The sequence below is a fragment of the Neomonachus schauinslandi genome, chromosome 4 (assembly GCF_002201575.2).
Source record: "Neomonachus schauinslandi chromosome 4, ASM220157v2, whole genome shotgun sequence".
NCBI lineage: Eukaryota > Metazoa > Chordata > Mammalia > Carnivora > Phocidae > Neomonachus > Neomonachus schauinslandi.
The window spans coordinates 90,995,273-91,017,473 of NC_058406.1; the positions used below are offsets into that span (position 1 = coordinate 90,995,273).

The 22,201-nt window shown below is 42.9% G+C and overlaps 1 protein-coding gene across 2 annotated transcripts in view; it reads left to right on the forward strand.

The window, feature by feature from the left end:
• AHCYL1 (adenosylhomocysteinase like 1) overlaps window positions 1-20,082 on the forward strand; it is a 39,182-nt gene extending 19,100 nt beyond the window's left edge. The window contains exons 2-17 of one of the 2 annotated variants that reach the window (XM_021690264.2): window positions 5,697-5,808; window positions 8,327-8,470; window positions 9,483-9,583; window positions 10,007-10,109; window positions 11,256-11,350; window positions 11,933-12,039; window positions 12,881-12,997; window positions 13,261-13,324; window positions 14,127-14,215; window positions 14,545-14,615; window positions 14,985-15,079; window positions 15,167-15,265; window positions 15,654-15,722; window positions 16,167-16,245; window positions 17,383-17,503; window positions 18,020-20,082. In XM_021690264.2, the coding sequence (XP_021545939.1) occupies window positions 5,697-5,808; window positions 8,327-8,470; window positions 9,483-9,583; window positions 10,007-10,109; window positions 11,256-11,350; window positions 11,933-12,039; window positions 12,881-12,997; window positions 13,261-13,324; window positions 14,127-14,215; window positions 14,545-14,615; window positions 14,985-15,079; window positions 15,167-15,265; window positions 15,654-15,722; window positions 16,167-16,245; window positions 17,383-17,503; window positions 18,020-18,026 (1,473 nt within the window). In that variant the 3' untranslated portion in view covers window positions 18,027-20,082. Of the gene's footprint in view, window positions 1-5,696; window positions 5,809-8,326; window positions 8,471-9,482; window positions 9,584-10,006; window positions 10,110-11,255; window positions 11,351-11,932; window positions 12,040-12,880; window positions 12,998-13,260; window positions 13,325-14,126; window positions 14,216-14,544; window positions 14,616-14,984; window positions 15,080-15,166; window positions 15,266-15,653; window positions 15,723-16,166; window positions 16,246-17,382; window positions 17,508-18,019 lie in introns of those variants that run through there. The other variant, XM_021690265.2, reaches the window with a different exon arrangement.
• Window positions 20,083-22,201: the final 2,119 nt, after the last annotated feature.

Consider the following 22,201-nt stretch of genomic DNA (forward strand, 5'->3'; position numbering starts at 1 on the left):
GGAGGCTGTGGATTCGACTCTGTGGCCTGAGATTGATTCCCTTGAGATAAATTATTTTCTGGTGGTGTACTTGAGAGCAACGTGTTGGGAAGAGGATACCCTTCTTTGGGAAATTTCTTTTACCTAATTGAAGGTCTGAAAGGTGCAGACTTACATAGTTCTTGTACCAAAAAATTGGTGTTTATTGATAACTATTTCTTTGGATTCATCTGAAATGGAATCAGACTGATCACTGGTATCAAGGAAAGGTCAGGCACCTATTTAGTTTAGGCTGACAGCCATACCCTCTTCCTTCCCTCTGAAAAGAGAGCAGATGAGAGTAGATTCTGTAGAAGAAGAAGGAATCTATTAGCCAGAAGATGTGTGAAAGATGGATTAGAAAAGACGTAGGAATCCTGGAAGGTGTTATGACACGTTGCTTAGTAATTGACCTTGTTAAAATTTTTAGCTTCTGATAGTCTTTTTGCTCAGTTGCTAAGTATTAGCTAAGAATGGGCTGACCATCATTTCAAAACAGAGAATTCTGCACACAGTATGCTAGAGGAGACAGGGTGACAGATTATATAAATTTGGGAATGCCTCAGGAAATCAGCAGTGTACCAGAAGGAGAGATACTGGCCTCTCACATACTCCTCAGCAGTTAAGACAGACCAGTCCCTCTATGCACTTCTAAGCTATGCTTGCTTAATGGTTAGTTTTCCTAATAATTGCTGTTTACCTTTGAGTCTAGTCCTTCACCCTTAGGAGGAAACCTTTCTGAGGAAATTAAAAGCTGCTAGATAGGCATGTGAAATCACAGGTTTTGTGAGATGTCTAGCCTAACCTCTGATTTTTGGAGGCCTAAGCTGAACAATATCCAGATAATCCTGTTAAGACTGCAAAATCTATGGGGTGCCTGGGTGGCTTAGTCAGTAAAGCGTCTACCTTCGGTCCTGGGATCGAGTCCCGTGTCGGGCTCTCTGCTTTGCGGGGAGCCTGCTTCTCCCTCTCCCCCTGCTCTTTCTCTCTCTCTCTCTCTCTGTCAAATAAATAAAATCTTAAAAAAAAAAAAAAGACTGCAATATCTAGGATCTTCCTTAAGAAGCAGTAAAAATTCGGGTGCCTGGGTGGCTCAGTTGGTTAAGCGACTGCCTTCGGCTCAGGTCATGGTCCCGGAGTCCTGGGATCGAGTCCCACATCGGGCTCCCGGCTCAGCGGGGAGCCTGCTTCTCCCTCTGACCCTCTCCCCTCTCGTGCTGTTTCTCTCTCTCTCTCTCTCTCAAATAAATAAATAAAAATCTTTAAAAAAAAAAAACAGTAGAAATTCTATAACAGCCATTTGTGTTATCGTTATCCTCTTGGTCAAACCAAATCTACAGATTGTAAGGGCCCATATTTGCTTTCATAGATCTTTCCTGGGATAACGCTGGTTGCTTAGTTGGTGCCTCCCAAATGTGTCAACTAAAAGAATACAATCCATGAATATTATCCTGATCACCATCCTTTGGCTATAGTGTCATAGTGCAATTCTGATGGCTTTCAGTTCTCTGGGATTCAGCAGCTAGACAGCAAAATTGGGTGGGACCTGGGAAGGAAGTGTGGCTAAGCTATTATTTAACATCTGGGGAGATAGAACATGTGTTTGTGGAAGTAAACTTCAGCTTCTAATGGTAAAAAATATCAGTTGGGATAAATTGAACCAGTAGTACACGACAGTTTTTCTTCCCTGGAGGGTTATAACCGTTTTGGGTTGCCTGTGATCCCTTTTTTTTGATAAATTATATACAGCAATTCTTTCAGATCACTTTGTCACCAGACTTAACCACGAGGTGGTGGGTGCACTGTATCTCAAATTGTTTCTTTGGAAAGCTTCTCTTCATCATTTTCAGTGTCAAATGGAAGAAAGTTTATACCCACTGAGCCCTTTGAGGACGTGCTTTAAAATAGCACATTGAGGGGCGCCTGGGTGGCTCAGTCGTTAAGCGTCTGCCTTCGGCTCAGGTCATGATTCCAGGGTGCTGGGATCTAGTCCCACATCGGGCTCCCTCCTCAGGGGAGAGCCTGCTTCTCCCTCTCCCACTCCCGCTGCTTGTGTTCCTGCTCTCGCTATCTCTCTCTCTGTCAAATAAATAAATAAAATCTAAAAAAAAACGAAAATAAAATAGCACATTGAATTGGCCTGGTATTTAATTGAGTTTTTAAGGCACAGCAAATAGACTTCTGTATTTGGATGTGCTATTTGGAGAATGGGTCAATCTGACCTTCTAACCTTTCTCAGATGTAATATTAGTTCAAGAATGAAACACTGGCATGCTTGTTGTGGGTAAGGCTGTTTATGGAGTGGTGAGTATTCAAAGTCATTCTTTAACATAGGACTTTTTGATTTTCAGATACTTTTTTTTTTTAAGATTTTATTTATTTATTTGACAGAGACACAGCGAGAGAGGGAACACAAGCAGGAGGAGCGGCAGGCAGAGGGAGAAGCAGGCTTCCCGCCGAGCAGGGAGCCCGATGTGGGGCTCGATCCCAGGACCCTGGGATCATGACCTGAGCCGAATGCAGACGCTTAATGACTGAGCCACCCAGGCGCCCCTGATTTTCAGATACTTTTTGAAGTTCCAACTACCTTATCTCTTTTTCCTTTCCCCTCTTTCCCATTCTGCATCATATTTAGAACTAGCCTTTCTTACAGATACAGCTTTGAAGAAACACTGAAGTACACCAGTTGAGAATTATGATTGGAAGAAATGATGACAATAGGAAGTAATGTAAACAGAACAGTTTTGCAGCCATCCTTGGATTTCATTTTTACCTAAATGATCATATTGTGTAAATGTGGTGAATCCATCCCAATTTAGAGGGCTGTTACTGAGATCTGGTTTCACTAGAGGGAAAACCTGTGATACTCAAAAACTGCTTTTGACAACAGTGCCTTGGTTTACAATGTGAAGGTGAATAGCATTCCAGGAGGTACTTCCAAAGGAGGACAGAGCTACAGGCTGTAAGGCGGCCATGGAGCGAGCAGGCCTGGTGGAAACTGGCAGAGCAGCAGTTGTGATCTAGGTTCTCTTTAACATGCAGTTTGGTGGTGGGAGGGGAGACAGGTTATCATGCATCTTCGTATACCCGGACCACCTTATTTGTAAGAAGTGAAAATATCAAAGAGCTCTGAGAATAGACAGCCACCCATCCGTGTCACGGCTTGAGTTAACAGTCTGCCCACTTCAAATATGGACCATATTCATTATTTGAGACATGAGGCACTGCACTATCAGTAAGCTGCTTGCAACACAGTCTAATATTTTTAGATGGGAAAGATTTTGCTAAGCTTTAGGCTACTGTTGAGCTGCATTAATACAAGGTAGGATTATGACTATTAAATTAGTTCTTAGGTTGCTGAAGAAACACGTTTCTATCTTGCCACAGCCACCTCTCTTTTTATTTAAGAAACGGCGAATGTTACTGCATTTCCCTCCCCCACCGCCGCCACCACCAGGTAGGTGGTGTCTGGGAATATGCCCGGAGCCTTTTGAAAAAAGATGAACAGGGGAGGGAATCGTAACAGCTAAGAGCGAAGACTAGCTTCCGACTAGACTGCCCATGCCAGGAACAAGGAGGCTGACGGAGGAAGGGCTGCCTCTGGAGAGTGTTAAAAGGCATGCCGGTCTCTTGGCTGTATTTTTTCTGCCACCAAAAGAACTGCATATTGGGTTGAAAGTCATTACGTTGGTCCTGGATTAATCTCTTCACTAAAACTAGCTTTGCTGACTGCAGAAGTCATGTGAACATGCGATGGGAAATCCTATCTAGAAGGGCAGACGCTGACCTGTGGCCACTTCAACGAGTGGGTTTTTTGTTTGTTTTGTTTTTAGATTTATCTATCTGAGAGTGAGAAAGAGAGAGCACATGGGGGGAGGGGCAGAGGCAGAGGGAGAGAAATTTAAGCAGACTCCATGCTGAGCACCCAGCCAGGGCTCGATCTCATGACCCCGAGATCCCGACCCAAGCTGAAACCAAGGGTGGGTCGCTTAACCAAACGTGCCACCCAGGTGCCCCTCAAGAGTGGGGTTGGTTGGTTGGTTGGTTGGTTTTTCTGAAAGGCACTGTGCTTTTAGCATTTTAAACTACTTAAGTTTTAGTACCTAAATTAAACAAGCTGCTTAGGATGTATAAAGGTATTTGTTAATCAGGTTCTGGTGCCATGTATGTTGTTTAGGCTGAGTCCCTTTTACTTACTTCTTCTGTGTTGCACATTTAAGCCTGATTCTCACATGCTAGCTGATGCTACCCTAGCTGGAGGGCACGTGTGTCAGAGGAGGGGGATGTTTTGCAGCTGTAACAGATGGGCAGTTTACTGTTCTGGCTTCAAAGTGGGTATAATCATGTTGCTAGCATTTTTTTTTTTTAAGATTTTATTTATTTATTTGACAGATAGCGAGAGCAGGAACACAAGCAGCGGGAGTGGGAGAGGGAGAAGCAGGCTTCCCGCCGAGCAGGAAGCCTGATGCAGGGCTTGATCCCAGGACCCTGGGATCATGACCTGAGCTGAAGGCAGACACTTAATGACTGAGCCACCCAGGCACTGCCCCCCCCCCACGTTGCTAGCATTATGGGGAGAAGACTTTTAATCTGTAATAGCTTTTATATTTCCAGAGATCCCTGCTAAAGACTTAGCTTAATGGAGTCTCCATGGGAACCTTTTCAGATTTAGTCAGATTGTGAGGAGAATCTCAATTCATAGTCTCAAACAGTTTTGTTTTTCAGGAGGCTGAAGCTTATTTTATATCTTAAAGGGTTTATCAGAGCTTAAAGAGTTCAGGAGGAAGGTTTAAACCATTTAATAGAAGAAAATGTTTTCATACACCTTAGAAGCATCCATTAATTTGACTGTAAATTGTATTGTAAGGTATTTGCCATTTGTTAAAGCCAATTTTCCAAGTATCCTTCAAACAATTACTTAGTTCTGGTGTATTTCATTTAAAGAAGTTTTTAATACAGAATTTACCAAGTCATTTATTTTCTCCTTCAAATTAGTCCTATAATTAGTTGGATTTTACTGTGGAGTGCACAGATTTTTTTTTTTTAATTTTGCTTTCTTTACTGTATGCAAGTATTTTACTGGATGTAGAAAGTTCTGGGCATACTACATTGCCTTTGTGAAGTATAGGTATGATTGGACTCTGACTTGGCACCCCAGTGCCCATTACCATTTCAAGGCAGCTCCATAATTTTTCAAACAGCAAGACCATTGCTGATTTTAGGATAAGAATGTGCTACAAGAGAATCTTCTGGGGAAAAAAACAAAAACAAAAAAAACCAAGCAGAAGCACTAGGAGATTGTGCTATTTTTTGGTAGAGTTGGGAGGAAGGGTAAAGAGCTTAATGTGTGTCAAGGTTGTAAGAGGAAAGAAAACTTCATGGAATGTGAGAAGAAAGATTTGTGAAATTTGGACAGAATGCTAAAAGAAGTTGTGTTTAAGCTCTCCCCGCCCCCCCCAACAAAGAAATTCTACAATTGGAAAGAGGCAGTAATTGGCATTTGGGGAGGAGTCAGCAAGTCGCCTCTGCCCACCCTCGTTCTGGTGGGAGAGTTGCTGGCTTAGTAGGAGCTATATAATAACATTAGGTTTTAGGGAAGGAAATGTATGGCCTTAAAAAATGGAACATTTCATAGAATGCTTGTTGTAAGTTTTCAACTGTTTGTCTTCCTCTTACAGCAAATCCAGTTTGCTGATGACATGCAGGAGTTCACCAAATTCCCCACCAAGACAGGCCGGCGATCTTTGTCTCGCTCCATCTCCCAGTCCTCCACTGACAGCTACAGTTCAGGTAGGTATGAACTTCGTGTCCACTCTGATCTCTCTTCCCAGTTCTAGAGCCTTAAGCTAGTTCTCTACCCATTGCTCTGTTTATCTAGAATCTAAAAGTATCTCATATCAGAGATATGGGATACAGAGATCCCATCTTTCTGCTGAAAGCTGATAATTAGCACTTGGGCAATGGGAATGTCCCCACCCAGGCTTGTAGCTGGGGAGGCTTTTGTCATCTGGAGATTTCTCTTCCCCTGGCTGTCTCTGTGTGTGGTCTGCGGCCAGTGCCTGTTTGGTAGTACTGGGCTGGTTCCCATTCCCACGTTTCTCCGCCCACGTCACAAAGGGAGAAAATCAATTCTATTTTGGCTGACGGAACGGGCCTTGAAAAAGAGGTGTACTTTGGAAGCATGATTTCCAACTTTGTTGTTTAAGATATACCCCGCCACCTGTCTTTTTTTTTTCTTGGCTCCAAGACTGCCTGAATGGTGACAAGAAGAATGAGTATTTGGGCTCCTTTTATTTGCTAGGTTACCCTTTATGTTGAAGTGTCCTCCCCTGTTCACCTCTGGAGTAGGAAAGGTTCAACTACGGTAATGTGGCTCCAGCTCTGTTTCTTTTTAGTCCTCCTGTCCTATTTTAACCCTATATGTCGGCTTTTTTTGTGTGTGTGTCCTTCTCAACTTTAGAGGGAGTACTGGAAAGTTAATGTGGAAAAGGATGTAGAATTTAGGATTTGAGTACTAGCGGAATAGACACTGAAAGATCCACAGGGGCATCTGATCTAACCCCTGCCCTCTCATTGTTCAACTGAGGAAACATTTAAGAGTTTAAGAAGCTTGCCCAAGGTCATAGATTGCTGTTAGTTTTAGCATAGAGATTTGCTGTCTCCATAAATGACTTTACCAGAATACTGTTTGTACAGTGTTATTAACATTAAGGACCAGGCTTGAGTAAGTGAATGGATTGTGAAAGAAAAAAACAACAAGTAAATGCATTTTAAAAAAACGTGTCCTCTGCTCTGTGCCATTGATAACCCAGCGTAGGTGAGATAGGCAGATAAGAGCAATTTTGTGGTCTACAGGGTGAAGTACTGAAATAAATGAATATTCAGAGTCACTGTGGCATGTATGCAAGAAAAGTTTGCAAATATAATGGCTGTCATAAATAAAAGGTGTCTTGGAGTGACAGATACCAAAGAGTGGGAGTGGTAAGCAGACCGATTCCAGCTAAGAGAGAATTAATTGTGAAAAACTGGGCTATAAGAGGAAGAAGGAAGGAGTGAGTGAAGAAAACTTCGGCAAAGTTCTCAAAGATCTTGATGTCCATGTATTAACAGGAGCCTATCAGAGCATTTTTAAAAGCTTTATGAGCCAGGGGTGCCTGGGTGGCTCGGTCTTTGGGTGTCTGGCTTCGGCTCAGGTCATGGTCCCAGGGTCCTGGGATCGAGCCCCGCATTGGGCCTCCTGCTCAGCGGGAAGTCTGCTTCTCCCTCTCCCTCTGCCTCTCCCCCTGCTTGTGTTCCCTCTTTCACTGTGTCTCTCTCTGTCAAATAAATAAAATCTTAAAAAAAAAAGCTTTATGATCTAGTTAAATTGTCCCGGTGGGACAGATACCTTTGGGAGTATTTGTGTTAGCTAGCAGTGTGTAGAAGACAGCGAGAGAGACCTGATGCACTGGCAGAGACAGAGATCAAGAAATACTCGTCGATTGACAGAGGAAAGAAGTGAATTGAGAGTGGGGGAGTGATTATTGTATGTCCCCCTGCATATCGTCTGAAAGGACATTTTTATATGAAGCTGCTTTTTTTTCTTAAAGTTGAACATATTGAGTGATCTCAGGGCTGACAGTAGAACCAGAACTACTTACTCACCTTTTGAGTTTCTTTCCATTTCTGTATTCCTTGAGCACAACCTAGTGTAAAATCCCTTGTAAGATTCTCTTATCACTGTCATCCGTTTTAGTGGTTCTCAGAGTGTGGTCTTCTGAACAGTGGCAGCAGCAACACCTGGGGACTTGTTAGAAATGCTAATTCTTGGGCCCCACCTGAGACCTACTGGATGGGAATCTCTGGTGGTGGGGCCTAGCCATTTGTATTTTAACAAACCTTCCACATGATTCTGATGAATGCTGTAGATGCTTGAGTTTGAGAAGCAGTGTTCTACAGAAATGGTGTTCCTTACATGCCCTAAAGTATTTTTCCATTTTTGCCATGTCTGGTTCCAGTCCACATTGGGACCAAGTGCCTCTGTTAGCTGGGATCCCTAGAGCTGGTGCAAGAGTGGGATCCGTAGCTTCTATTACAGGGACTAATGGCAGAGTATCATCAGGGTGGATGAAGGGGCCACAACACTGAAAGAGCCACAACACTTTCATTCATATGTTAGACTCTGAAGGAGTAGAGCTGAGAGTGATGTAAAAGGTGACTCCAATTCCGAGGTTGCTTAACTTAAATGAGAGTCCTTTGGGGAGTGCATTTTGTGGAGTTGGGACCGTTGCGGTTTTTCTATCCTTGTTTCTTTCTCTCCTGGCTCTAGCTGCATCCTACACCGATAGCTCTGATGATGAGGTTTCCCCCCGAGAGAAACAGCAAACCAACTCCAAGGGCAGCAGCAATTTCTGTGTGAAGAACATCAAGCAGGCAGAATTTGGACGCCGGGAGATTGAGATTGCAGAGCAAGGTAAAGAAAGGGAGTGGGTAGGGGACCAGAAGCAACCCACTTGCTGGTCATGAGGATCCACAGACAACTACACACTTGAAAGCTAATTTGAAAGTCGCCTCGAAAAATTCAGCACTGTGGACTCTTGTATTAGCAGATCTCTCTGTGTGCAGCTTGAGCCTCAGGGTTCTTGTTCTCCTTGCTTCCTGTTCTCAGCACATAGTAATTACACAGAGTAGTTTCTGTTTTCCTCCCCCATGACACCATATTTGGAGATCTCCTTTTGGAGTCAGCAAGTCCCGGATCACTACATGGTGGTTAGGTCTGCGGGATTCTACCAGAGCTGCCAATCTCAGAGACCCACATTTCCCAGAAGCAGCAGATGTGGGAGGGTTTTCAGCTAGGGATGTGGTGACCAGGGTCTCTTTGGTCTTTGGTCCTTAGCACCCTCTGCTGGAGCAAGAGTGGAAGTGACTGACAGTCCGTTAGATCTTGGTTTCCCCACCCACCCCACTCCTGATAAGGTCTTTTTACTCATTACTTTCACACTGAAGGTGTGCTCTCTACTGGGGGGAAGTATGGAAACCAAACAGACTGACAGAATGGGGTTAGGTAGAATAGAAAAAGCAGGAAGTGCTCTTCTGCTGAGGGTGAAGTCTTCCTTCCTGGTTTGATGGTTATATATAGGAGTCCATTAGCCAATGCCATAACCACTTCCCTCTCCTCCGCAGTGAATAATAAGACTCCCCCTCCATTTTGACCAGATGTGAGAATTTACTTCATTCTCCATTCAGTCCTCTGCATAGAAGGCTGAAATGGTGGAGGAAGAGAGACATTTCCAAGTCGTTGGATGACAACTCCCCAACTGTCTTTCTGCTGTTGAAGCCGCCAGTCATCATGGAAATTTGCTTAGAGTGTTTCTACCTTATCTTGTAGTATCTCAGCAGATCCAGACCACCCCTAGATGTTGCTGGGGCAGAAATTGATAATACTGCTAGTGCAGACCTAGCTCAAATCCTCTGTTCTTTCACAGACATGTCTGCTCTGATTTCACTCAGGAAACGTGCTCAGGGGGAGAAGCCCTTGGCTGGTGCTAAAATAGTGGGCTGTACACACATCACAGCCCAGACAGCGGTGAGTTTGTTGGGAGACACAAGAGGGACTTCAGATGAGGGGAAAAAAGAAAGTTTTTTTTACTTGCTTTTCCTTCCCTATCTATCCAATCTCCAAATGCTAATGACTATTAGGTGGGACCTCCTGTTGCACAGGAATGGGGTTTTCTACTCTGTGTGGATAGCTATAACCTATGTTTAACAGACCTGACTCAGGGAGATCTAGATCTGCAAAAATCTGACTGTTAACGAAAATGTTAAGACTTTCAGGAACACATCTTCTGGGTGAAGTTAGATACCAGTAGGCTCCCTCGCAGGACCATAGCCTCTTGTAACTTCCCAGTGTAGCACCAGTTGCCGCAGAGTTACTGGGTACTGCCCTCTTGTGTGCCGCCCCTACCTGGCCCTCCTCTTTCTCACCTTGTCTTCCTGAATGTCTATGTAGGTGTTGATTGAGACACTCTGTGCCCTGGGGGCTCAGTGCCGCTGGTCCGCTTGCAACATCTACTCCACTCAGAATGAAGTGGCTGCAGCCCTGGCTGAGGCTGGTAAGTTTAGCTTTTTCACCAACTTTACCTTGAAATAATTATCTAAATAGAATATTTTCAGATCAAAATTGTCTTTACAGTTACACGTATGTCTAGGGGCTATAAAACATGGAGGGTAATAAGAATAGCCACAGGAAGAAAGTGGGTAATAAAATGAAGGTCCATATCCCTGATGAAATATCATATGGTCATTAAGAATGACCTTTGAAAAGAATCATAAATACATGGGGAGATGCATAATTCTAATGGTAAGTGAACAAGGAGGAATATTAAACTGTATGAGGTATATGAGTTCAGTTGGTCTCTTTTTACCAAAGGCTCATCACTTTTGAGGGAACACAAGTAAGAAGTGCCTTCTAGATTAGTAGCTCATTAGATATTGCATTGAAAATACATGGACTACTTATAAGTTCAGTTTAGGTTGAAACAGTTTTTATTGTAAAAATATTCGAAGAAAATCACCATGAAGTTTCTTGAAGGACTTACCATGTCCCTGGGATCCTCAGAGAGCAACTTTATAATACTTTTGTTTTTCTTGTTCTTTTCTGGTGTTAATTGCAGAAAATTTAGGAGTTTCCAGAATGATAATAATAATCCTACTTCACAGGGATAATATTTGACACATTTTTCCTTTTTTCTATTCACTTTTTACAGAGATAAATAAATCTCAATATACAATTGATAACCGAAAACATAACATTTTCAGAAGTAGTTTTCCATGTCACTGAAAACTTCTTGAAAGCATCATTTGTAATAATCATACGGCCACGTGATTTTACTTCACTGTTTTACTCACATTGAACATTTTGGTTGTTCCAAGATTCTTGCTAATACAAATAACGTTCTAGTGAACAACTTTATTTTGATTCCCATTTCATTATCTCCTGAGGTTGGAGTTCCAAGTATAAAATTGGCCAAAGAGAATAACATTTTAAAATTCTAAAGTATTTTTATAAACAAAAATCTCTTAAATTTGTTACCGATTTCTGAACTAGAGGTGCCATTTTGACTTTTTGCCCTTTCGAAGTTGTTTCCTTTCCATCATAGTTTCTGTAGCCTTTTTCTCTTCACATGGATCTCAGGAAGTGGTATTGGTATAGCAAACTCCCAGAAGGAGGAATCAGCTGATCTGTTCCCATCCTACAGGAGTTGCAGTGTTTGCTTGGAAGGGCGAGTCGGAAGATGACTTCTGGTGGTGTATTGACCGCTGTGTGAACATGGATGGTTGGCAAGCTAACATGGTAATGATGTATATTCATCCTACACTTTGACCATAGATTTGTTTCCCTTTTTTCCCCTCAAAGCATGATTCCCTAAATATGTTTTGGATGTATGTTCTGATACACTTACTCTGTTGCCAAAGTGTTTAGCTGATACCTGTTCAGAATGGGTCTGAGTACTGAATGGAAAGGTGGGGGAAGGGTAAGACTAAAGTGAACACATGTGGCTCAAACACAGCAGAGTGAAATAGAAAGAAATAATGTGGTTCCTCTTTGGAGTAGAATTCTGGTTTCTTTCCTTCCTGCCCCAGCTCTCCTTTTGCATCCCACGGAGCTATATATTTCAAGACTCTAGACTAAAAACGAGTCTATGATTAGCCTAATACTCTTCACTGTAGCCAAGAACAAACTTAGGAATCCTTTTAACCATTCTACACCAACAGATTTGACTGTGTTTCCACTGTCTAAACCTGCTCTAAGGAGCCCTGAGGAGTGCTCTTCCAAAACATACAGGGCTCTCTTACTAGTACAGAAAGTGGGTTCAAAGTTCCCCCCAGCTCTAGCAGCCTGAATGCCCATAGAAGTCTTCTGGCTGTTCTATAGATCCTGGATGATGGGGGAGACTTAACCCACTGGGTTTATAAGAAGTACCCAAACGTGTTTAAGAAGATCCGAGGCATTGTGGAAGAGAGCGTGACTGGTGTTCACAGGTAACAGATTCTGGAGTAGCTGCCCCTTGTGTCCTTGCCTCAGCAAACTCTCCTGGTCTCCGTTAGGCTCGAGGGCTGTGTTTCAGACTTGTAACTAAATGGGAATACCTTCATTAGATAAAACTACTCCGTTTTTACCTCTAAAGAATCCAGGAGATCCTAAAAGGAAGTTATCTCAGGTTCTAGTTCACACATTTTTCTTTCCCACTTACTCCACTGTGAGTCTCAACCAGTATTGGGAGGTGTAGGAATGAATATATCTGGAAAAACTGTATTCAATATTGTATTATAATTTTATATTTGAAATATGAAAAAAAATCTTATTGTAAAACTATAAATTATACACACTACAAAAAGTAAAACTGGGCAAAATATTCTTGGCTTGTCGAAAACCCTGAAAGATCTCTCTCTGAAAGAGTGTTTCTCAGTTGGGGGCACACTGCACATGCTCACACATGCACACATAGGGAACTGAAGCAGAGTTATTGATAATCTTTGTTTATTAGAAGTAGGCACGTTCAGTTTTTTTAATTGAGAAAATGCTGGTCTAAGGAAATACATCCCCTTTTATGGAAGAGAAGTCCATTTCTTCTGTTGAAAGGGTTTTTTTTTTTTTTTTTCCCCTTTCCAAGAAAAGGGCGGGAGCCCAGGGGGAGAGAAAATGAAAAGAGGTGAGGAGGGATGACAAGGAAATGATCTTGTTTACTAATATCCTTGGGCAGTAAATACAGCTGGGGTGGGCAGCATGGAGCTCGCAGAGAATTAGGCAGATTTTACCACATAGTATGTTTTACCAGCTAACTTTGGTTTTGTTTGTTTTTGTGGCTTCTTCTCCCTTTAGGCTGTATCAGCTGTCCAAAGCTGGGAAGCTCTGTGTTCCGGCCATGAATGTCAATGACTCTGTTACCAAACAGAAGTTTGATAACTTGTACTGCTGTCGAGAGTCTATTTTGGATGGGTAGGTTGAAATGTATAGATACTTAAACTTCTAAGGGGACAGGTTTGGGTTGGGTCGCAGTGTTAGTCTGATACCACTCCAGTCTTGTCCCGTGGTCTTCCTTTGCCATTAAAGTTTCGTTAGAGGGGTTCATGTCATACTGAGCCCAGCCAGCTTCCAGCTGGAGTTCTCGTGGGGCATTGCCTCACACTTTTGCTTTTGTGCAGAGGGACTGTGTTTGGGCTAATAATGTTTAAGTTGAGCCCTTATCTGTTTTCCCACAGCCTGAAGAGGACCACAGATGTGATGTTTGGTGGGAAACAAGTGGTGGTGTGTGGCTATGGTGAGGTAAATAGCTGGGCCTCAGTGTGTCTTTTCATAGACTTACTAGAAATGTTGAGTGAAGGAGATCTGTGCTGTCAGTGTGGTCACTGATGTGGGGTTAAAATATGCTTTGAGATGATCTCAATAACAAAAGTGCTTTATTCAGATTTATGAATAGAGAAATACAAAATCAATTGAGTTCTCAGATCTCACCACACTATCTTGTGGAATGGCATGTTGGCATCATCCGCCCCTCCCCCCACCATAACAGTTACCTCTTATGAGACTTACTTCAAGTGAATATGTAGCATTTTAGTCACATAAGTGACCTGGTATTAGAGTGAAGGGTGGGATCCGAAGTGGTATGTAGTTATCTCTAAACTAGACTAGGTGTAGGAGATTGTGTTGTCATCAGTGACCCATGGTGGTTCCTGAACTGCTGGGCTGGGCTGTCCTTGAGTTAGATGCATCTCAAATGGGAGTTAATCAGGTTTTTCTGGAATAAGCTATTAGAAGTTACAATTGCTCTTCCTTGGTCTTGTTTTCCTAATGGTAATGTTTATTTGATCTCCGCATTCCTTTTACCATCCCAAGCCCCAGCCCTTGCTATGAAATATGAATGTCTGCTCAGTCACCTCTCTGACTGAGGGTCACAGCATAATCTGGATCTATTTAAGCTCTGCTTGGCTTGGAGCATCCCTGCAAGGGCTCACTAGAGGATTGGTGATTTCAGGGAGGTTAATTCTCATCTCCCGAAGAGCCTACCTGCCCTAGTACCCGTGCCTTAGTGGACCTGACACCCCTACTTCTTTCTTCTGCTCTGTAGGTGGGAAAGGGCTGCTGTGCCGCTCTCAAGGCCCTTGGAGCAATTGTCTACATCACAGAAATCGACCCCATCTGTGCTCTGCAGGCCTGGTAAGATCGTGTTTCTGAGAGTTTATGATTGATTATATTAACCATTCCTTGCAGAAATCTCTCAAAGGAAGAGAAAGTTATGAGGATGGCTCTGTTCCCTCCGTTGTAACCCCAGGGCACTCCTAGAGCTTCTTGGCATTTTCCCTTCCTGAATGGAATCTTGGGGAGTCTAAAGAGTCCAGTGTGTAGTGTAGCACAGCTTGTCACTTACCTCTGTGAGGTAGCACTGGACCTGACTTCAGAAGGGAATTTAGCAGTCTCATTTTGTAACCAGCTTCTGTCCCACTGCCTCCTTGCTTTGTTCATCGTGTTCCTTCCTTTTCTTCCAGCATGGATGGGTTCAGGGTGGTAAAACTCAATGAAGTCATCCGGCAAGTTGATGTCGTAATAACTTGCACGGGTAAGTATCAGTGCTTTGGTGTACGTGGAGGACTGGTAACTCTGAGGCCAAACCTTGAAAGTGGTCTGACTTTCAGATAAAGTAGGTGAGACCTGTGCTTGGTGTAAAAGTCTCAGAACCAGAATAAGCTATCAGAACCTTAACATGTTTTCCAGAACCAAGAGCCTTTTCCCCTGATGGTGGTTTATACTGTTGAATCTTAAAACCGGACCACTGAGCCTAAAGAGCTGTTACGCAGCGTACTCGTTTCTCACAAAGGATGCATGCCCTTTAATGCAGCAGACCTCCTCTTTCCCATGTTCTCACTGGAAGCCAGTCGATACCTTTGTTCCCCAGCATCTTTCTTCAGCTACTCTCGTTTACCTTTAGGAAATAAGAACGTAGTGACACGGGAGCATTTGGACCGCATGAAAAACAGCTGTATCGTATGCAATATGGGCCACTCCAACACGGAAATTGATGTGGTAAGTTTTCCCTCATTGATTTGCTGCAGGGCCTTTTTCCCCTCCCTTCCATTATAGCCACCGTCAACTGTGCCGTCTTCCTTTCAGACCAGCCTGCGCACTCCAGAGCTGACATGGGAGCGCGTGCGTTCTCAGGTGGACCATGTCATCTGGCCAGATGGCAAACGTGTCGTCCTCCTGGCAGAGGTACACACATGGGAGGGCAGTGTCGTTAGATCCATGCAGAGCGGGGAGGCAGGGAAAAAGCATTAGGCTCACGTTTCCCTGAACTCCATCTTTGGATAGACATATAGTTTTTAAACTTTCTGGTCCCTAAAATAGAACCACTCAAAAAAAAAAAAAAAAATCTACCTTTTACCAAGTAACACAGTATTTCTTGACCCCAGCGGCTGCTTTAGCTTGTCATACTCACACGGGCTTACAGGAAATAAGATACAATCTAGAGTCATGATCTGGAACTGTAATTATTTTTCTACCAGCTGAGTCCTGTCCTGCATTTGCTTTGCTTGTATGACACTGGAATCAGACGGAGGGGGAGAGCACAGCTCATACCAGGGCTCTCTTACCTTTTCAGGGTCGTCTGCTCAACCTGAGCTGCTCCACAGTTCCCACCTTTGTTCTGTCCATCACAGCTACAACACAGGTATGTGACCAAATGCCTGCTTCTCCTGCCCTGAGATTAGTGGAACCGGGCCTCGGTCAGAGTTCAATGAGACTGTGCCCTGCTATGTTTTTTTCAACTGGTTTCAGGTCACGGGTGGTCAAGATGGGCTTTCTTGAGTGTAGAAAAGAGTCATCAGTCAAGCAGAGTCAGTGTTTGTGTCCCTTTGAGTTGGCTGTGTTAGTTGAGAATGTAGGGTTCCAGCTTAGTTGTATTTAGTCTGCTCTTATATTAGGAACTAAACGATAGCAGCAGCAAATTCTCTTACGATGTGTGGTGGTGTTTATTGCAGGCCAAGTTCTGGGTGCTGTCACTATGATAGATCACTGTAGTACCTTCCCCGAGACCCTGTTAGATCTAGTTTTATTTTTATGTCCCTGTCTAAGAAGTTTTGTTGTGTCTTCTGATCCTCTTTTCCCAACCTAGGCTTTGGCACTGATAGAACTCTATAATGCACCCGAGGGACGATACAAACAAGACGTATACCTGCTTCCTAAGAAAATGGGTGAGCAAGAAACAGTAGGAACCTGTATTGATCCCCAGACTTTTGCATGATTTGGTAAAATGATGATCATTGAAATGAAAGTATTGGATTTAGAGTCAAGAGTTCTAATCCGCATCCTAGCATTTTGTGGTTTCTGGACCTCAGGACAAATTCTAATCTCCATGAGCCTCAGTATCTTTGTCAATAATGTGAGAGTAATATTTACATACATTGTAGAATTGTAGTAAGAATTAGAGCTAATGAGTAAACGTGCTTAGCACAGTGGTTTAGGGTAGATACTCTTATTCGTAGTAGCCATATGGAGTTCAGTAAACTTCCCACCACCGGTGACTACAGCCTGGGACCGAGACGAGAGAAACAGAAATCTAGGTTTTATCATCCATCCTCTGTGTAAATATGCAACCTTCTGATATTCTGGGGGACAGCTGTGTTTTGTTCCTGTGGCATAATACATCATCTCTGGTTCTTTCCCTTCTTGAATAGTGGCACCCACCTCCCGTCTATAATTGGTCAGCCCCTGACCCCTTAATTAAAGCTGAAAGACTTCTCACTCTCATCTCCTCCAACAGCTTACCTCAGATTGTTGTTTTTTTCTTTAATTCATATTCATAAAAGTAAAGCCCAGGAAGTGTCTATGAAAGAGTAATAAATTTGTACCAGCTGCCTTAGAAATCCATGATCCTAAGATTTGAGGCCTTTATGGATGTTATTCTAAATAAATCTTAATGACACAAAGCTCTTTTGAGCTATTGGTGTCTACTTTGTTTCATAGTTTGACTGTAATTCAGTTAAGGAAGTTGCTGCAGGAAGGTGAGAGTCATACATAGCATGTTGGCCACTGGGGTAAAGCCAAAAGCTTGGCCGGAGAATGATGGGGAGGTACAAGTCCACCTCATTTTGTCACCCTGGCAAATGGCTTTCTACATGCATTCTGGATGTACAGAGAGAAGTACCCTGCCAGAGGGGCAACTTTGAGTGTTCTTTAAGCAATTATTTCGAGTTATAGATGCTTTCACAGTTATTCCATTCCTTGTCCTCTTTCTCGAAAAGCTTCGGATGAAAATAGGGGAGGCATAATTATGCCCTGAGAGGCAGATTGAAATGGAGTCTGCTCCCCTGCCACTGTGTTCTTCCTAGATGAGTACGTGGCCAGCTTGCACCTGCCATCATTTGATGCCCACCTGACAGAGCTGACAGATGACCAAGCAAAATATCTGGGACTCAACAAAAATGGGCCATTCAAACCCAATTATTACAGGTAACTTGGGGGAAAACAAGTGAGAAGCTCTTTTACCCAATATTAAACAAGTATGCTAGCCAGCTTTCTTAAATAAAGTGGTGTGCCTGATTTTGAAGAGTACAAGAACTCTGCTCCAGACTAACAAGGTAGGCAGAGAAATTGTATATCTAGTAGTAGATGTAAAGGAGTAAGGGTTTTCTAGAATTTTGAAGCTTGGGCCTCACCCCCAGAGATTCTGATATAATTGGTCTGGCATGGGCCCAGATTTATTTTATAAAAGCTCCCTAGATTAATGTTTAGACAGGGTTGAAAACCACTGGCTTATATTATTAGGGAGCAGGAAATGGAACCAGAGATGGCATTGCCAGAAACCCTGTGGAAGCACAGGGAAGAATGATCCATGGGGAATGGCTGTAGGGAACCCTAGCTGGGGCCAGGGAGGGACCCTGGGGAGTGTCCTCTGTTTCTGATTTTTCTCTGGGATCTCTCATGTGGAAGACCCATGTGCTAACCAACCAGTCTCTTTCTTTACAGATACTAATGGACCATATTACCAAGGACCAGTCCACATGAACCACACAACTCTAAAAGAAATCTTTTTTAAGATAACTTTTATTTTCTTCTTATTCCTTTCCTGTTGATTTTTTTTTTTCTATAATTTCTTTTTCTTTTTTTTTTTTTTTTTTTTTCATCTCATTGTCCAAGTTCTGCAGACCACACAGGAACTTGCTTCATGGCTCTTTAGATGAAACTGAGGTTCAAGGTTCCTCACCCTAGTCACTAAAGAAGGATTTTACTCTCCCAGCCCAGAAAGGTGATTCTTTCTTTCCCATTTCTGGGGACTTTAGTCTTAATTGGGTACCTTATTAACAGGAAATGCTAAGGTACCTTCTTTGTTGAACAATCTGCAATGTCTAAATTGCCTTAAAAGAGCCCATTTCTTAGCTGCTGAAATCAGTGCTCTTCACTTTGTCAGAGGAGCAGGGATGGTACCCACTAGCCAGGTAGGTTAGACGTTAGGTGGCGCATGCTCATTTCTCCAGGTGTTCCAAGCCCTGTTTCCTGTGTGAAGGTGGTGTGTCCGGTTCAGAGATGTGTACTGTTAAGATCCAGTTGGTCCACTTGGATTTAGTACAGCCCTTCCTCCATTCCCACCAGACCTTCTCATTTTTCAAGTTTTTAACCAGACTGCACTCTTTAAGTTTAATTTTGTCCCCTAGCATTGATTTCTGTTGTACAAAAAAGGAAAAAAAAAGAGTAAGAAAAATGTTTAGTGTTAACACTGAGGAACTGCTTGGGTGATTAGTTGTTACCAGTTTCTCTTTTGAACCTTTGGAGCTGAGAGTGCAGAATTGAGTCTGGAGAAATGCTGGCCTCAAACTCATCGTAAGTCCTTCTGTTACTAGCCCATAGTTTATAGCATCAGTGAACTGGGGCCATAACGGCAAGTTCTGTCAGCTCTGCCCCATACAGCTTGTGCTGAAGGCGAATTTCTTGAGCCATTATTCAGTCTAAAACACTGAGCTCTATCTTTAGGATTTATCCTTTAAGAGCAAATTTCTGGTCAGCTGTGCTTCTGCAACCTAAAATATTTAAAGGGAGATAGATGTGGATGGGAGGAGAGGGATAAATTGGGCCAGGGTGAGGGAAATGTAGTTCCGTATAACTGGTCTGGGACTTTAGGCCCCATGTATAACGTTAGTTTTACAGAAGTGGTACCTCTTTTAATTGACATGTGTCACAAAGAGTTTATGAACCAAGATCTTAAAGGGCAGTTTGTGCACAGAGAAGGTAATCAGTGTGTCCTGGCTCACGCTCGGAAAGAATCCCTAGAAAGGCCCTCAAAGATTGGAGAGGTGTATCCCCATGCCATGCACCCTGCTTACCAGCATTTCTGCATGGTCCGATGAGCTTTATGCTCGTGAGCTTTAAGTATGTAATTATGCAGGATTCTAAATCCTCAACTTGTTCTAGCTGGCGATCCTTCAAAATTGGGTCAGGCATTAGTGCTAGGTACTAGCAATGTTCAATTCTCTGTTGCCATTGATCAGAGAGACAGACGTTAAAAACAGTAATATAAGAAAGGAAAGCTTTCACTCTGCAGCCTTCTAGCAGAGTCTTGCCAAAACATTTTTCCTCTCCTGGTTCTTCCCCACCCAGCCCCTTCCCGCTCCTTTTCAGTGTGACCATGCTTTCTTCTCTGTAGATGCTAACAGTTCAGGCCCTTTTTCCCAGGGCACTGAACCAGCCAATCAGAACACCCCATCCTTGAGGGGCGGTAACCTGGCCAACAGTGGTATCCATCGTGTCAGCTCTGCTGGAGGCGAGGGGCCCAGGTCCCGCTGCCCTCTGGCCTGCCCCTTGCTCCCAATCTATTACTGTGTCCATAGGAATAATAGGTAAGGGCTCCATCTCTGTCAAGCCATGTAACAAAGGACACTGTGGGAAAATGTCTGGCATCAGAGGGAGCGTGTGGAGAGCAACTCGGGAAGAACAAGTTTATTTTGTATTGAATGATTTTTAATGAATGCAATATTAATCCTTGCAGATGAGCAATAATCATTAAAGTCAATTAAAACGATAAGACCTTATTGGGATTCTGTGTCATTCTTGCCTGAACAGCAGAACGTCATTAGAACTTGTTTTCTAGGGCAGGATAAGTCACAGGTCAGGCAGCAATCTCTAACAGATTTGCTGAGGACCTGATATGGAGAGGAGCAGGCTGGATGCAGAGTTCTTCAGGACTATCTTAAGGTGTGTTCCCCTGCTCTGTGCCAAAGCACTTGCACTCAAAACTCCTTCAAGAAGCCGATCTGCGAGGTGCCTGGCTGGCTCATTCGGCGGAATGTGCAGGTCTTGTCCTCGGGGTTGTGAGTTCGAGCCCTCTGTTGGGTGTGGAGATTACTTAAAATCTAAAAAAACAAATCTGCTTAAACTTCAGGGCCCCTCACTTGCATAGTCCCCCTTCAATACCCTATACCTAATTCTTACCCTTGAAGAATGTCTCCAGGGTGCCTGGGCAGCTCAGTCAGTTAAGCGGCTGACTCTTGGTTTCAGCTCAGGTCATGGTCTCAGTCATGAGATCGAGCCCCGTGTTGGGCTTATTATGGCGTCTTATTACGGAGTCTTCTTGAGACTCTCTTCCTCTGTCCCTTCCCCCTGCTCGCTCGCTTGCTCTCTCTCAAATAAATAAATCTTAAAAAAAAAAAAGAATGTCTCCAAAATTAGGAAAGCTTCAGCCCCTCCCACACCTGTATCCAACTCTGGAGTTGTCTCTGTGTCTTCTGTTGTAACAATGTATCAATAATATTCAAAAGTAATACCTTTTCTTTTTTGTTAAATTGGTCCCAAACAATGATGATTTCTATGCAGACTGGTAAAATGAGTGTTTTTAATGCTGGGAGGCTTTATTCATGCACATAAATCCAAATTTAAGATAAACTTCATATTGCCTAAATAGAGATTTAAACTTTCAACTGTCTCATAAGTCTCTTTTATAACTTTTGAGATTATAAAAAGTTGCCCATTATGGTGGGAAAATATCTTTAAAATATTTGAATATAAAGAATTTAAATGAACTGTTGACCTTATAGTTTCATAAAATTGATTCTTCGGAATGTGTTTTTTTTTTATTGCCTATTATGTGCCAAGGTCTGTCTTAGATTCTTGAGACATACATCAGTGAGAATCCAATTTCTTCCTTTGTGGAGTTTACATAAAATTCCAACAAGTCTCAGATTCCTCTTCCCCTTTTTCCTTCACCCACAATTCTGCAATTCAGTAGGGCAGAGCAAGCTAGGCATCCGCATGGATTTGTAGCCTGGTATGTGGATGTGGGAGCTGGGGGCGAGGCCCAGTGCAGGGAGTCATCCTAAGTGGGATGAGGAGAGCAATGGGATTGGATAAGAACAGGGACTTGATCAAATAAGCAAAAATATTAAGGATAACGGAAGTCAGCTTTCTCATTTTCAGAGAAGATGTTCCAAACTGGAAAGAGAAAAAGACTAGAATGAACTCTGGTGTTGTGTTTGAACAGGAGGTATTGCTGTGAATTCATGAATTTCAACATAAATACTGGAATGTGTGTGCGCGAGTGTGCATGCACAGACATTCTCTAGCTCTAAGAGCCTTGCAGCAGTCTCCTTCCCCCGATGCAGTGCACACATCTAGCATCCAGATTCAGGCATTACATTTTCCACTTAAAGGAGCCAGGACCATTTGGAGAAAGGCTGATTTCCATGGATGGGCAGGAAAAGCACAAGATGAACCAGAAATAAAGGAAGTCAAAAAGTGATGGGGGCATGTCAAAAGGACACACAAGCCAGCTTTGAAGGGACTTAGGCTAGGCAAATCTGAGACAATCTGACATCAAAATAATGGCTTACAAACCATTAAATAAAATAGGAAACTATGAGTCTACACTGATATGAATGAATGAATGGAGAAATAAGGAATTGGATATGTACATAGTTTTAAAGTACCTCCCCATAAAATATTAAGTACAATGGGAGAAAGTTTTAAAGTGGGGAAGCTGGCAGACCACCTTCACTGAACAAAATGAAAATAACGGGATTCTAAATCCTCCACCACTGGGATACATTGAGAAGGACACAGCATCCCTTCTGTGATATTTCTGCCAAAGATGCAAAACCCAAATGTAATCACGAGGAACCATCAGACAAATCCAAATTGTTTTACCAAATTACTTGCCTATAG